The 15,900-nt window shown below is 47.5% G+C and overlaps 1 protein-coding gene across 3 annotated transcripts in view; it reads left to right on the top strand.

Annotated features, from left to right (window-relative positions):
* The window catches only part of USP24 (ubiquitin specific peptidase 24), a 136,849-nt gene extending 121,221 nt beyond the window's left edge, over nt 1–15,628 (top strand). For all 3 annotated transcript variants that reach the window (XM_027590271.2, XM_027590202.2, XM_027590361.2), the window contains exons 60-68: nt 734–855; nt 1,763–1,876; nt 3,611–3,676; nt 5,949–6,015; nt 7,186–7,264; nt 9,215–9,290; nt 9,664–9,750; nt 10,536–10,646; nt 12,863–15,628. In XM_027590271.2, the coding sequence (XP_027446072.1) occupies nt 734–855; nt 1,763–1,876; nt 3,611–3,676; nt 5,949–6,015; nt 7,186–7,264; nt 9,215–9,290; nt 9,664–9,750; nt 10,536–10,646; nt 12,863–12,925 (785 nt within the window). In that variant the 3' untranslated portion in view covers nt 12,926–15,628. The remainder of the gene's footprint in view (nt 1–733; nt 856–1,762; nt 1,877–3,610; nt 3,677–5,948; nt 6,016–7,185; nt 7,265–9,214; nt 9,291–9,663; nt 9,751–10,535; nt 10,647–12,862) is intronic.
* Nucleotides 15,629–15,900: the final 272 nt, after the last annotated feature.

Below are 15,900 nucleotides of genomic sequence, written 5' to 3'. Positions count from 1 at the left end.
GTGAGGCATGGTCCCCTTCCACAGACGGGGAAGCCAGAGCATGGCCAGGCTCGTAGCCTGCACAGGCCTCAGCTGGGAAGCAGCATAGGGCGCAGGTTGTGAGGCATGCCTCTGACCACCAGCAGCTGTGGCAGGCGTTCATGTGGTGTGACCAGGAAGATCTGCTAGAAATCACAGAGCGTCGCTGTGCTCTGGGGAGCGCTCAGTGGCTATGAGGCAGTATGCTTCCTTCACTCTGACTCATACACTTGAAAAGACAAGGCTGTCTACCTAACTTGGGAGTGCAGACAGGTTTGTAAAAGAAAGAGTGCAGGTGCTTGTTTTCTAGTACGTGGGGTGACTCACCCTCTCCCTGTGGGTCAGTTCTGCTTAGCATAGGTGGTGATGGCCAGTATTTGAGGGCAGTTGTTGGAGCAACAAGTGTCTTGTCTGGTGTCTCCTCAGAGGCATTTGGCCATTTTCTGTCATACACTATTTATATTTTTACTTCTGTGAAAGATTGTCTTGGGAGATCTAAATAGTCACCCCGACAACTTAGGCACACACTGCGAGAAGTAGGTCCATGTTTTCTCCTGTCTGCGTGCCCGGCTTCCCCACTAGGCCGTAAGGGAACAGGCTCTAAGTACCGAGCCATCTCATGTGTGAATCTCTAGAGAACCGCTTCACCTTGTAGGTGTCTCTCTCATGAAATAACATCAACTGAGACAGGCTTGGTTTCTTTGGTCTCCTAAAGCTCCTGGTATGTTTAAACAACGGCCACCCATTAGTGTCGCCCCCTCCAGCCCCCTGCTGCCCCTCCACGAGGAAGTAGAGGCCTTGTTGTTCCTGTCTGAAGGAAAGCCTTACCTGTTAGAGGTATGTACTTGGTCTTCTGGAGCCTTTTTTTTTCTTGTCATTGTCTACTTGAGGAAAAATGCCTTTTGTAATATTCCATGTGTCACTGTGATGTTAAGAGAAATGGTTCTTTCAAATTAATATTTCTTCCTGGGTATATGTCAGAAAGAAATGAGCAGCTGAAGAGAATTTTTATTAGTCCTCTCTGCAACCAGGGATCGGACCTCCGGGTCCAGCCCAGCTAATTTCCCCTCCAGGTCTCAGGAGGAGGTGAACGACTCTTCAGCAATCACAGATACTCAGTTTACTCTCAGAGGATCTTGTTCCCCATCTTTTGTGTGTGTCTCTGGTCCTGGAATACCACAACTCTGGAGCACACGTACTTTATAAACCGCAGGAGTGTGGGAGTGGGCTGCTCACGGCCGTCCGTTGCACCACACACTGTGCGGCCCATCTGCAGCCTGGGCCCCTTCCCCTTCTGCCCAGAGCTACCTCCTCTTGAGAACTTAATCCTCCAGTTCTTCTTCCAAAACTTGATTTACATGTATAAACCCATGAGCCGTGTGTCACGCTGGTTTTTTAATCATGTCAATAGTGCTGTGCTATGTATCTCTTTTTTTTTTAAGTTTTTTTAGCTTAACATTGTTTACTTTGGGGATCTGTCCGTGATTCTTTTAATTTATTGCTGGGAGCATACATTTGGCACATTTCCCTTTGAAAATCTGATGAAAGTGACTCCCAGGAAAAAGTGCACATTTGCAGATTTTGTTCAGACAGACTTAGTCCCGTAGCAGTTTTAAAGAAAGCCTATTTTGAGGGGATGTTGAAGATCTTAAGTCTGAGTATATTTCCGTTAAAATCAGAAACAACAGATCGACAGTTAACTGTGACCTAAGAAAACTTGACTCCTTTTATGCTCCCGCACTAGGTAATGTTTGCCTTGCGAGAGCTGACGGGCTCGCTCCTGGCGCTCATCGAGATGGTGGTGTACTGCTGTTTCTGTAATGAGCATCTCTCCTTCACCGTGCTGCATTTCATTAAGGTAGGGCCTCAGTGAGGCCTGGCAAGAGCTGAGAGCCTGCCACGGACACTCCAGGAAGTATTCCTCCGCCTCCAGGCAATAGGCTTCTTTTAATAACCTCGGTTGCTTTCCCTAAAATCATAAAAATAGTACAGGCTCATTTTAAAAAAAATAGAGAATAGAAAGAACTCAGAGTCTCACCATTCACTGATAACCACCATGAGCATTCTCCCAGGTCTCCCTTTATTTTCTCTGCGTTGGAATTCTACTGTCTTTGTGATTCTTTGTCTTTTTTTTCACTTGACATTAGAAGTATTTCCCCGTATCATTAAGTTATCTCTGAGGATATGTCATCTTCTTGTGTACCATAATTTACTTAGCCATTCCCTTCCTAGTGAGGCATGTTTGTACTGGGCTCAATATTTAACTATTTAGAACATATTTCATAGTTAATGATATGCTGCGGTGACCATTATCATGTAAAACGGTTTTCCAATTTCGGTCCTGTTATCATCACCATTTTACAGTTGAGGAAACTGAGGCACAGAGTAAGTGACTCTCACCCCGTGTCACACAACTAGTAAGTGGCAGAGTGGGAATTTGAGCATTGGCAGTCTGGCTCCAGGGCTGTGCTCTGAACCATGTTGTTCACTGCCTTTCTGGGGATTACCAGAAAAACTGCACATATTTTTATTAGGTTTTTGTTTTTTTTAATTTTTCATCTTTAATTTTGAATTACAAGGATAATACCTGTCTGCATTTTTTTTGTGAAAAATTAAAACCTACAAATAAGGCCAAAGTCCACTTGAGCCGCCACCAACCAACCTTGTCCCCTGTCCGCCCTTCCCCAGGGATCAGTACTGTCACCTGGATATGTGTCCTTGCAGGCCTCTGTCTGTGAATGTACACTGTTTATAGTCGTCCCTGCCCACGGGATCTCTGCCACGCTTCGTGCCTGCCCCGGGATTTGTAATAGTGACACAGGTAGCACGAACAGGCAGCAGCTGATCAGGGGACTGTGTGTTTAGGAAATCGTGTTTGCCGCCTTAGGCAGGAAACACATTTCTTAGGAAAATGTGTTTGCCTTCAGCCTCTTTCCGTGCAGCCCCGTATCAGAGGTGATTGAGTTTTTCTTCTTACCCTTCACTCATTATATGACCTCAGGCGATTTCCTCGTCTATAAAGTGGAGGGAGGTATGACTTGACCTCACAGAGGGTAAAGATGCGGTGGCCCTGGCGCCTCAGAAGGGCGGTATTGTAACGTCGCGTCCTCTCCCGCAGTACACACGCACGAGGCTGCAGGTGCACAGAAGTGTGACTCTTAGGAACCCTCACGCCTTCTTTAGCAGAAAGGAACTCTTGGCAGAGTTTTCTGTGTCATAAGCTGACTTTTCTTAACATACGTCCCTCATAGCGTACTTACCCCAGAGCACATATCCTGGAAAACAGAACAGGATATGTATGAAGGAAACAGAAACAGAAATTTGGGCCTGTTCACTTAAAATTCTTTCCTTTCTTTTCTGTCTTTCTTCCTCTCTCCTTCCTAATGTCATAGTCAAGTGGGACAGCGTGGCAGTGCTGCAGTCCATGGAGACTGCATTAGCTCCAGGTTTAGCATTCGGGCAAGCTGAGGCCCAGCAGGGGCAAGTGATAGTGCTAGAAGTAGAACTTGAGGCCAGCCCCGTTGCTGGCCACTCTGACGGGCTTTCCACTGAAGACTCACCAGAATCTTTATGCTTTTAAAAAATATTACAGAACCAACTAGAAACAGCTCCACCCCATGAGTTAAAGAATACATTCCAACTGCTTCATGAGATACTGGTAAGTGAAAGATGTTCTGATCCTCTTGTGTTGTTGATTAAGTTTACTAGTCAGCACGTGTTTGTAAACAGAAAAGTGTGTGCCTTTGTGTCGTTTTGCACTCACTTGGTCTGCACTTATGAGTCCTCTTTAGGCCAGTCAGGTTTTTGTCATTACTGGCTGAGAGGTGAGTGGTAGGAGACCAGGGAGGGAGCTGGACAAGTCCAGGAGGGACAGTGCAGAGAGCCAGGGAGCGTGGACAGCCTCACCTTGCGTGGGGGACCGTGCTATGCACAGACATCGTCCCCTTTAAACCTCATGATAACCATCAGAGGTAAATTGCTGGCTCTACAGTTCATTCGAATCTAAGACACCATTGGCTTTCTATGTGGGCTACTAAAAATACTGCTTACAAGCCACAAAACTGGAATGTAATTGACTGTAGGATGTGCCCCAGTTTCAGAAGTATGAAAAGCAGGGGAAAGTTCAGTTGTAAGCAGTGGACATGCTGAGTGAAGAGGGATATGCCCAAGGCCACCCTCGAATTAAAGTGACAGAGCCAGGATTTGAGCCAGGCAGCTGGCCCCAGAGCTTGTGTGCAGGGACTGTAAGTACGTAAGTGGCATGGCCAGAAGAGGGAACTGAGGAGGGCTTGGGGAGAAAAGCCCAGACCAGATCATGAAAGGCTGCCAGTTACCCAGAGCACGTGGGCTTTTTCCCGTTAGGCCCCTGGTTGCACACAGGTGGGCAGGTTCTGCCTCTATGCCTATTATATTTGACCCAGAGTTGTTCTGTTTTATGATTTCTGGCTTCTGGCCTATCCTGAGAAACCAGGTAGTGTGATGAATCGGCCCCGTTTCGCACCTGCCCCCATCCCCTAGAGCAGTCAGCTCGCCCCTTCTGATGAGGCACGTGCTACCCAGTCGCCCTCTGTCCTCGCTGCCCCATATCATTGTACCTAGCCCACTTTGTCCGTTTCTTGTCATCCTGGCCTCTGTAGATGTTTCAGTTGCAACCTCTGCCGTCACTGATGGGCACTATGGGGAGGCCTTAACAGGACAGTGACGTGACTTGATTTAGGTTAGAAAGGTTCCGCTGGCACTTGTTTTGAAGGACTGACTGAAGAAGGAAGCCAGGTTGGAATTGGAAGACCACATAGGTGTGGTCTCCATGTGTTTGGGAAAGAGAAACCGTAGACTTTGGTGACTGGGTGTGAGCCAATGAGCGCCCAGCCCCAGGCTCACTAAGCAGAGGGAGAGACCAGGTTCCCTCTAGGTCCCTAAGACTTAACATAGGCCTGGGCACAGAGTGAGCATTTAATAAACCCTTCTGAACAAGGACAAACATCATGGATGGCATTTGTAAAAAGCCTATCTCTGGTCCTTTACCTCCTTTTTGGTCCTAATACTTTTATAAAATACAAAAGATCGTTGCTCCTCAGGAGTCGGAGTGTGTATTGTTTGCTCAGCAGCAAACCACTGACGTTACTGCCCTGCGCACAGGTCAGTGCCAGGCAGTAGAAGTCCAGCCATGAGCAGGACAGTTTCAGCCCTGTGGGGCGTGGCATAAACCTCCTGGCAGCAGCTAGAGCCTGTATCGGAGCAAAACTCCAACATGGTCTTGGTAAACAATTTAGACCCTAAACCTCTTATCCTTGGGATCATGAAATATACAACCTTGTAGCCTACAGTAGCTTCCTATGGAGAACTATAGAGGTAGCAAGTAAGAACACAGAGATAAGAAATGAATGCGTCTTCAACTATTACTTAATAATTTTTCATCTTTAGTTTAAAATTTAAGGAGCGCCAAGCTGGCTCAGTCAGTAGAACATGTGACTCTTGATCTTGGGGTCATGAGTTCGAGCCCCACATCAGGGAGTAGATTGTACTTAAAATAAAATAATAAAATAATATTTAAGATACTGTTGAGATACAAGCCAGTGACACGTTGTTGTTCGTGTATATTGGGTTTTGTTAAGTTAGGAACTAAATTAATCTCTTGAACAGAATCTTTTTTTTTTTTTTTAAGATTTTATTTATTTGACAGAGAGAGACACAGCGAGAGAGGGAACACAGCAGGGGGAGTGGGAGAGGGAGAAGCAAGCTTCCTGCAGAGCTGGGAGCCCGATGCGGGGCTCAATCCCAGGACCCCGGGATCATGACCTGAGCCGAAGGCAGACGTTTAACGACTGAACCACCCAGGCGCCCCGAACAGAATCATTTTTAAAACACACCACATGGTCTCATACAAGTTCCTTCGTTCATTTACCAGTCTTTGTCTCCTTCTGTCACAGGTCATTGAAGATCCCATACAAGTGGAGCGAGTCAAATTTGTATTTGAGACAGAAAATGGATTATTAGGCAAGTAGCCTGGCCTTCCTGAGAAATGTCTGTAGCAGACGCACAGACAGCCTGTTGTTCTGGCTGGCCTCCTCCCCGACTGGTCTGCCCCGGCACTCGGCCCCGGCGCAGGTCAGCGAGGGCTCCGGGAGAGGCCTGTTGGGGCCGTGGGCTCCCGCGTTCCAGTCAGGAGATGTGACACCAGAGGATCTTACCAGCTGGACTCTCTCCCCCTTGAGTCAGCAAAGTGCAGCTCGGGGTCCTGTTACTGGGTCAGCTAAGAGTTAGGGGTGCCGTGACTTTTTTCAACAAGCTAAAGGCTACTTTCTGATGCCAGAAATCTTTCAATCCCCTTTGCAGCCATTAGGGAGGGAAAAACTAAAACCTCAGGCTCAGGATATTGTCAAGCTCATGAAATGGGATTGGTTTTATTTTTTTACCTGTGGTATTAATGCATCCAAATTTCTCTTATCTACTCATAAAAGCTTTTTGCAGTTTTCTTTTTCAGAAGGCTAAAGTGCCTTTAATGAGCTGTTTCTTAGAAAAAGTGTGGTTAGAAATTGTCCTCTCCAACACCCACCACCCCACCAGTATTTCCAGTTAATCTGAGTCATTTTAGATTTTGCTCTGTGGCAAGAGATTGAAGACCTCTTCTTATTGCAGCAAAGTAATGTGAGCTAAAAAGTTGTGTAGCTGCAACATTGCAGGCCACCAAGTGGCGCCCAGCTTCGCCGGAACTTCCAGACCATACGCTCCTCAAGAGTCCACACCAAGGATTATTTCTTTTTATATCCACAAAGCACAGAGAGTAAGCATTTGTTGAACCTAACGCATAACATAAATTTCCATTTATCAAACTGAAAGTGTTGTAACCGCTCTTCTGTCAGGAGCATGGAAAAGTTTAGAGGTCTGAGTGAATAATCAGCTGTGGAGGTTTGAGCTTCTTTTCAGTTCTCCCAAAAATCAAACTCCCACTGCCACATATGTTCCTGGAATACCATTGGAAGCAGTGTCTCTGCCCATTACAATTTGGGGGATCCTATTGAGCCACACTGCCATGCTTTGTGTTAAGTGCCCTCTCTGCTACTCAAACCAGTTGGTTGTGAGTGCTCAGGGGAAGAAGGCGGCATTCCTGGGACCCACTTTCCGTGTCATGCTTTCCTCTCACAACTCCCTCTTCTCTTCACTCAGCCCTGATGCACCACAGCAACCATGTGGACAGCAGTCGCTGCTACCAGTGCGTCAAATTTCTCGTAACTCTTGCTCAAAAGTAAGTATCGACTCAGAATGCAGGGAGGAACTGGTGTCTTCAGTTACAAGTCAGATAGGACCGGGAAACCAGTCTCCCTTGGTTTAGTTCCTAGAGTCTGACTCAGGGCATGCTTGCTTGGATGGTTCGGAAACCCAGTCACGTGATCTCGGAGAGATGTGAAGGGGGGTGTCAGAGGAGCCGCAGATTTTATGGAATCCAAGAAAAAGGCTAAATCAGCAGGCCTTGTGCAGGAAACGCAGGAATCAAAACAGATTCGGGTACCTTCCCAGCAAGAGTTCATGAACTTTGGTTTGAGATAGCTTTCAGTAATGTAGCTTCACTACCAAGTCCGTCAGGTTCTAGGTCCCCGCTTTCAAAACAGTCTCTCAAGAGACAGAACATGTCATAGCTCCTTAGACTCGTGACCCCAGGCACTGTGCTCTCTCATTTAATGTGTGCACCAGCTCTGTGAGGCCAGACTGCCAGCCCCATGTCACGGGCGGTGTGAGGGCCGTGCCTGTAGTTGGAACGAGGGCTGCAGCACAGGCTCACGGCCTTCAGGGCAGAGGCTCGCTCTTTATCTAACGGCGGCACACTACATGCAACATCACATCTGTCGTCTTAACCCTCTTTAGGCATCCCCATCGGTGGCATTAATAAGTTCCTTCACTTTATTGGGCAGCCGTCACACCATCATCTCCGGAACGTCTTCATCTTCCCAGACTGAAGCTCTGTCCCCACCCAACACTAACCCTGCACTCCCACCCCTGCTTCCCCCCAGCAACCACCCTTCTGCTTTCTATGAATTTGACGATTCCAGGTGCCTCCCCTAAGGGTAATCGTGCAGGACTTGTGCTTCTGTGCCTGGCTCATTTCACTTAGCCTGAGGCACTCGGGTTTATCCGTGTTCTAGCCTGTGCCGGAACTTGCTTACTTTTTTAAGGCTGAATACCACCCCCTTGTACGGCTGTACCACGTTGTCTTGGTCCATTTATTAGTCGACAGCCACATGGAAAGCAAAGGTTCTCAGTGTTAGAAGGGGCCTTAGTGGCTTGCTGCCTCAAACTCCACTGGGTAGTATGTGGGCCAGCAGTGCGTGGCTGCCACTGAGTCCGCACCCAGCCTTCCTTATAAGCGTCACTGATTTTGCTCCAGATTTTTACTGACTCTTAAGCATGGGAATTGCCATCCTTGGGTTTGTGCAAAATAAGAGTAAGAAATCTGTTGAGCCTCAGCTGCTGCATGTGAGTGTCCTCAGCAGATGAACTGAGAGCCTGGTCGAAGTAATGCGTGAACGTGCCTTTTCCAGATGACATAGCATTGTGGACACAGATGGAGACCATCCTGCCACAATCGTGGGTGCGTTAACTAGGCTTGATGTTGGCAGCGTGACAGCATAAGTACTTGCCTGAGTGGCATTTCCAAATCGTGATGGGGCCGCATGGTATGTCTGATGCGTGTCCTCCATCCCTCCATTCTATACACAGTGTCGCCATCAATACTGTCTTTGAATGTGAAGGACAGCTTTCCAAGTGGGCAAGGAAAAATGCAGAGAGAGGGCTCCAGGACCACACTTTAAAATTGTCTTTCCACTAATATTCTTATTCAAATCACAAAAATTTAAAGACCAGTTTGATTCTTTTAAGAATCATTTCTCTTATTAAATAGATGATGTGTTGTGGGGGTTCTTTTGTTTGTTTTATTTTTTAGTTTCCGTCTTTGAACTGTGATAGAACTGAGTGGATGAGGTCGTTCTAGATAAGAGACTTTTCACTACATATTTACCTTTTTCTGCTTCTCGAAGTTTACACATGGGAGTGTATCCAAACCAAAACAAGTAAAAACAATAGAAATACAACTGAACTTTAGTGAAAGTTGCATCTGTGTATCGAAATCAAAAGGTAGTGTAGATGAAACAAGTATATTTGCAAGGAACGCATTTGGCTCATACAACCCCCCCCCCCCCAGGTGCCCTGCTGCTAAGGACTACTTCAAGGAGAACTCCCACCACTGGAGCTGGGCGGTGCAGTGGCTACAGAAGAAGGTAACTAACTGCAGCTCCAGCTTTGCTGGCGGTCACACAGGAATCAGTAACAGCACATCTCGTCAGGGAAAATCTCTTCATTTGGAGACTGGCCTCAGAGTTATTTTCAGACTTCCAACTTTTTTCAGTACAGTTGATACCTATCTCTACGCATGAAGTTCATGTGTCGATACAGTGTCTGAACTTCATAGGTGAGAGAGCAGGGGTGAATGTCTGAGACCTGGTGGTTCACTGAACTCGAGAGTGGACGTAAAATCCTCCCGGTGTGATAGATCTGGGTCCATCTGTGTGCCGTGTTAGATGCTTTTTATGTTCAGATACTCACGTGGGCTTGTTTGTCGTGTCTGATGGCGTTTTTGACCTTCCGTCTCAGATGTCAGAACATTATTGGACACCACAGAGTAATGTCTCTAATGAAACATCAACTGGAAAAACCTTTCAGCGAACAATTTCAGCTCAGGTGAGGCTTCTCTTTTGGTTTTGCATGGCTTCAAATCCCATAGGTAGGATTTTCAGTGTGTTTCTCAGAAGCCACAGCCTCCGAGACAAGAGGTGTAGGTTAAAAATGAGAGGGGGCTGGGGCGCCTGGGTGGCTCAGTCAGTTAAGTGTCTGCCTTCAGCTTAGGTCATGATCCCAGGGGTGCTGCGATCGAGCCCCGCATCGGGCTCCCTGCTCCGCGGGAGGCCTGCTTCTCCCTCTGCCTGCCGCTCCCCCTGCTTGTGCTCTCTCTCTCGTCAAATAAATAAAATCTTTAAAAAAAAAAAATGAGGGCGCCTGGGTGGCTCAGTTGGTTAAGCAACTGCCTTTGGCTCAGGTCATGATCCTGGAGTCCCAGGATCGAGTCCCACATCGGGCTCCTTGCTCAGCGGGGAGTCTGCTTCTCTCTCTGACCCTCTTCCCTCTCGTGCTCTCTATCTCTCATTCTCTCTCTCTCTCTCAAATAAATAAATAAAATCTTTAAAAAAATAAATAAATAAAATAAAAAATAAAAAAAAAAATGAGAAGGGGCAGAAGAGGCGAATTTCTGTGAAGACAGCATGTTGTTGGGCAGTTGGCAAATTATGTGCCAGAAGAAAAGTAGTGTGGGTCACAGAGGTTGAGGGGCGCGCTGGTGGCTGCTGGGCGGGCACCACCTGGAGGCTCCCGCTGCCTCCAGCAATCAGGTGAAGGGTTGTCTTCTTTGGTGGCACTGCTGCCACCGCACACCCCCTGACTTTTCCTCTTGTGTTTCAATCTCTTCATAGGACACGTTAGCCTATGCCACAGCTTTGCTGAATGAGAAAGAGCAATCGGGAAGCAGTAACGGGTCGGAGAGCAGTCCTGCCAATGAGAACGGAGAGAGGCATTTGCAGCAGGTATAGCAGTGGCCCACGTCCTCATGGGAAAGGGCACCACCTGCTCTCAAGTTTTCCAAAAAGAATTTCCGTAATCAAGAAAAAAAGGAGACACCAGCCTCGCCCTCTAGTGCTCCCTGTCCAGGGCTCACCAGCAGTGTGCTTCCAGAGTGGAACAGTGTTGCCGAGTAAAGTTGCCACGAGGCTTTGGCCTCAGGCTCCGGTGCGCAGCACTGCCGCCTCGGCGCTGAGCCTGATAAAGCCAGGCCGCAGCGGCGTTCCTCCCAGCGGGTTCTCTTCATTCTGCCGGGTTGCCACAAATCACCCCCTCCACCTTTGTCTCTCCAGCCTTCCTGGAAACAGACCCTTGAAGGGCCATTGAAATAAGCCACTTGTCAGGGGAGTCAATACCTTTAAGCTTATTAAAAAAAAATAAAATGAACATTTTCAGTACTGCTCAGTCTAGTGGGCAAAGGAATGAAGTATATGTATGGAACGCTCACTGGTGAAGCAGGCGTTACCGGTAATGGTGTGTGCCGAGAGGGTGGTCTCTGGAGTTCCACCACAGTGCTTGGCACAGAGGCCTGGTTAAATGAATCTTGTTGATGTTGTCTGTGCTATTTGTTTTAACCTTTCAGATCCTCATAACCACCCTGTGAGGTCCCTGTTAACCCCGACTTTCCAGAAGGGACGTGGAAGCTCAGCAATGTGATGCAGTTTAACCCGGGATGGTGCTCAGCAGCTTACCTCCTCGCCTACTTTATTTGCAGAGAACATAATGGCTGTCGGACAGAAGCTCCTGCAGCCGCCAGACTCAGCCCGTGCCAGTGTGTGTGCACACGTGTGCACACCCCCCGACCACTCCCTCTCCACACATCCCTTCCCGCAGTGTTTCGACACACTCCGCTCTCCCTTATCCTTTTAAAGAAATTCTTCTTCCCTTTTATCCCCTGCCTTCTTTCCCCTTCTCCACAGCCAGACTTCTCCAAAGAATGGTCCAGACTTGCAGTTTCTTCTCTCTCCCTCTTCCTTCGACCTCTTCCAGGCTGGCTCCCCGCCCTGTGGCTGGCTCAGCGGTCGGGTGACAAGTAGCCTACACTTCTCAGGCCTCATCGTGGTGGAGCGCTGCACAGCATCTGACCCTGGTGGCCGCTCCTCCCTTCTGGAAACACTCTCTCCCGGGGCTTCCATGGCACCCTGCTCTCCCAGCTTTCCTCCAACCCCTCCAGCTGTTCTTTCTCCATCTCCACCACCTTGATTCTTGCAGGTGCCACACAGGACAGCTCTCTTCCTCAGAGACACCTCACACCCGCCATGCCCCATGCCTCCGCCCGCCCCCACCGGAGCTGGCCTCCCTCCGTGTCCTTATCACAAACAGCACCCTGTGCCCCGGACACGCTGCAGTCCACTGACCGGTCCTGCCAGGTTGACCATTTAAATCTCTCCCGTGCATCTGTTACATTGGCCTAAGCACCTTAGTGTCTTGGGGCTTTGTGAGAACTCCCTGCCTTGCTCTTGCTTCCCTCTGCTTCGTCTGCTTAAACCCTCGATGGCTCTCCATTGCTGTCAGGGTAAAGGCCAGAATCTTCAGCACAGTCCTGCTTGATGTGGCCCCTGCCTACCTCCGCCCCCTTCATTTTCTGACTTCTGGATACCAGTGGCCTTCTTATAGTTTAACAAATGCCCTTTTTTTCCTTCCACCTTGGGCCTCCCCCACCCCTACCCCCGGGTCTATCTCCCACTGGGCTTTATGTGTCACTTTGCAGAGACTCCTTGTTCCTTCCCCACCCCCACTGCCAGCTAGATCAGCCCCAGGACACACGGCAGGCATTCAGAACTTTGTTAGTGTGCAAACTAAAGGCCACACAGCTGGTGACAGAAGCAGAATCCAGGAGTGACCCAGAGCCGTCTCCGGCAGAGTGGCGCAGTGCCCGGCGCACATCCACCCCATCACAATGCTCCCCCTGAGTTCTCACAAGCACTGTAGCACTGTAGCCTAGTAGCCTGGTGACTTGAGGCAGGTCGCTGGGTGCCTTCAGTGACTGGGAGAACATGGAAATGAGAGTTGTGCATAATCGGGAATCGTCAAACATAAGGTGTTACATTTCTGTTTTATTATCCTTTGATAAACTTTCACTTGTTAAATGCACTCGTTTACCGAACACAAGTCAGTGGGCGCAGAGAAACTTTTCTCTAACTTTACCATGCATGAAGTGAACTTCCTTCTCTTTTCAAAGGGTTCAGAGTCCCCCATGATGATAGGCGAGTTGAGAAGTGACCTGGACGACGTGGATCCTTAGAGGAGCAGGCACACCGAGCGCGCAGTGAGGAGTCAGCTCAGTTCCCGGGTGCTCAGCGCTGTTTGGAAATCAGATTCTCACCCTTGAGCCCTTTAGAAGAGCCCGAAGCTTGGACTAGGGGGGCCTGCTGTGATCCCAGAGGAGTGTGTGTTTTTAAAGAAGGCACTGTTGGCCCCTGGAGAAGGTTCAGGAGCTGTTTGGCAGTTGGAGAATTCCTGCCTCCGGATCAGCCATCCTGGGGCACAGTCCGCACGGGGATTCACGTTTCTGTGGAGATCCTAGGAAATAAAGCCGGTGGCAGACTTTTTTTGTTACGAACATACAAGAGTGAACGGGGTAAAGCCGTTGCTTTCCCTATGATGCTACAAAAGAAATCCCTTTGGTTTTTATATTTAAAAAAAAAAAAAAGCAAGCTGCCTTTAGATATGTGGGGGGCAAATTTTTAATCTTGCAGTAACATTGAATAGGAATATCCAATTTAAAATGATGTAAAGATAGGTGATAAAATTCCTTTTCATTGTAAAATAGTAGTTAAAGAACTCCGTTTACACAGACCTTTGTATTTAATATGTCTCCCTATTTGTATAGAAATTTCAGACAGGTCAGGATGAGAGCCCTGGGCATAAAATTGGATCTTGATGAAATGTTACCAGGATCAAAAATTGGGAAATTTATTATGCTCTTTAAGGTATTTTTCTGATATAATTGAGGTTGAAAAGAGCAATAAAAAAAAAAAAAGTCCCCCAGAAGTACAAGGTGCATTCTTTGACATCAATCACTAAAGAAGTTATGGAATTTTTCCCCAAATTTTGAAAACAGCAAAATAAAAAGCACTTTAAATTATAATTTTATTGAGTTTGACTTCAAAAAATCATCTTTTTAATGCTTGGAGACATATTGAATAAACTGTAGTCTTAAATCATGTGATCTGCAATCATTTGCTTTTGCTTAAAATATAATTACTAAAACCCTTGGTACTGGTTGTAAATGAAGTTAAATATTTGAGTTGAGAAGCACTGCTCTGTGAGTTGTAATTTTAATGCGGAGAAGGAACTTGAGACTGTTTTCTCTTCAACATGACTAATGAACACTGAAAAGAGACAAGATTTATTTTCCCAGAAATAACCAGAAAGTAATTGAACAACTGTCCATTTTGTTGGTATTTCCCAAGTATACCACCATCCACTCATTTCAGATTAAATAACCAGCTTCCCTTTCTCCAGAGGGGAGAAGGGGATATGCCAACGTATTTCATATATTTTGTACATTTTGTATTTTGAGTTTCTACACACATTTTCAACCCCATTTTGCCTTTAGTTACGTGTTCTTCCTTGTTTCCAACTCCCCGTGCACGTAGGGAAGCTTAGGAAGTGCCAGGTTGCCCCTGTTGGTTAGATTTGCCAAGTCAGAGAGGCGTGGCCAGCCCCAAAGTGCCTTTTTGGTGGCTTTCGCATTGTGTGGACATACGACAGGCACCTTTCACTGCTGTGCACTCCAGCCCCCAGCCCCTTCGCTACTAAACGTTGAAGTGACTGTGCAGCCGGACCACAGTTTGTATGCATGTCTACAGCCCCCACAGCCTAGCGATGGCCATTGTCAAGGACACTGTGCAGACGGGGCTACATTTAAGAGCAGAACTGCTCCCTCAGCGAATTGGGCAGAGGAGTTGGCAAATTTTACATGGTTCTGCTGTTCTTGGAATTTCAAATGTGATGTTTTAAAATTGATTTTGAGTTCATAAATACTCCCACGTCCTACTGTTTTCCTAACCCCCCCACCACAGCCTGCTCTCCACCCCCATCCTCACAAAACGATTGTGTAGGACATGACCTTGAAATGCCAGTGATGATCTGTGTTGGGATATCATCACTGGCAACTGCACTCTCAGGAGCCCAAATTCAGGAGTGAAATTGCCACTTCTAGTCCCTTATTTCCTATGGAAACAACGCCTCCCACCACCCCCAGCACCTGCTGTCCTCACTGTAAGGCTCCATCAGGATCACCCGTCACTGTTGTGTATCATACGCTCTGGTTAAGTTTGTTTGTGTTGTTGCTGCAATGACCATCACTTCCTCTTTGCCAGGAACCACTTGATTTCCAGCGGCTGCAGTCTACAACAAACCTGCTGAGGACTTTTTTTTAAATGTACAACAAAGTGACAATTATGACAGGCTTACCTTGGAAGAGTTGTCATTTTTACTGCCGATTTTTTGGATGAAGATGTTTTTATAAACCTTTCAAAATGGTCTGCACATCGAGTAGGAATTGCACAACTAACTCAATGCTGTGTGTTCTCAAGACACTCCCTTCGCGAGGCCAACCGTAGGGTGCCACGCCTGCCCCTTGGAGCCACCTGGGAAGGAAAACAAACGAGCAGCCCAGCGGGTATCTTGCCCATGACTTCTGGAGTACTCACACAGTCACTGGCAACTAGAAGAAATGGTAGGACCCAGAGCATCGTGTCCTCGGACTTCCCCTGTCTTGCCCCACCCCCCCTGCTAACATTTGAGATGTGTGCAGTTACCTTTTGAGCTTGGAACAAGCAGACTGGAATTTTCCTCTGCTACCTCTTGTATACAAAATCTTGTTTATAAAATTTCAAAAGGAAGTAGATAAACTAGGGGAGAATCTTAATCCTAAATTTGGTTCATGAGTGGCAGAGTTCTTAGCTTCTAAGGGTATAAAATAAATTTTTCAAAAATGTAGAGTTGGAGTCCGGCCGACCTTCTTCTGCTCGGTGTGGGGAGGGGCGCCCCGGGCCCATGGCCCGGTGTGAGATAGCTCTGGGGTTGCTTTCTGAACTTGGCGCTGATGAGGTGAATCAGACCCCTCTTTAGTAATGAGGGGTGATGGCTCTTGTAAGCCTTTTGCGGTTCTTTCCTCTGTATAGTCTGACCATTTTAGGATTTGTTCGCCGAGCTTGGATAAGGATGCCAGACTCAGGCTGGTGGCCTACAGACATCTCCCCCGTAGCC

Source organism: Zalophus californianus, chromosome 4 (genome assembly GCF_009762305.2).
Source record: "Zalophus californianus isolate mZalCal1 chromosome 4, mZalCal1.pri.v2, whole genome shotgun sequence".
Classification (NCBI taxonomy): domain Eukaryota; kingdom Metazoa; phylum Chordata; class Mammalia; order Carnivora; family Otariidae; genus Zalophus; species Zalophus californianus.
Note: the sequence above shows the minus strand (reverse complement) of the source record. Positions and strands in the feature narration are given on the sequence as shown.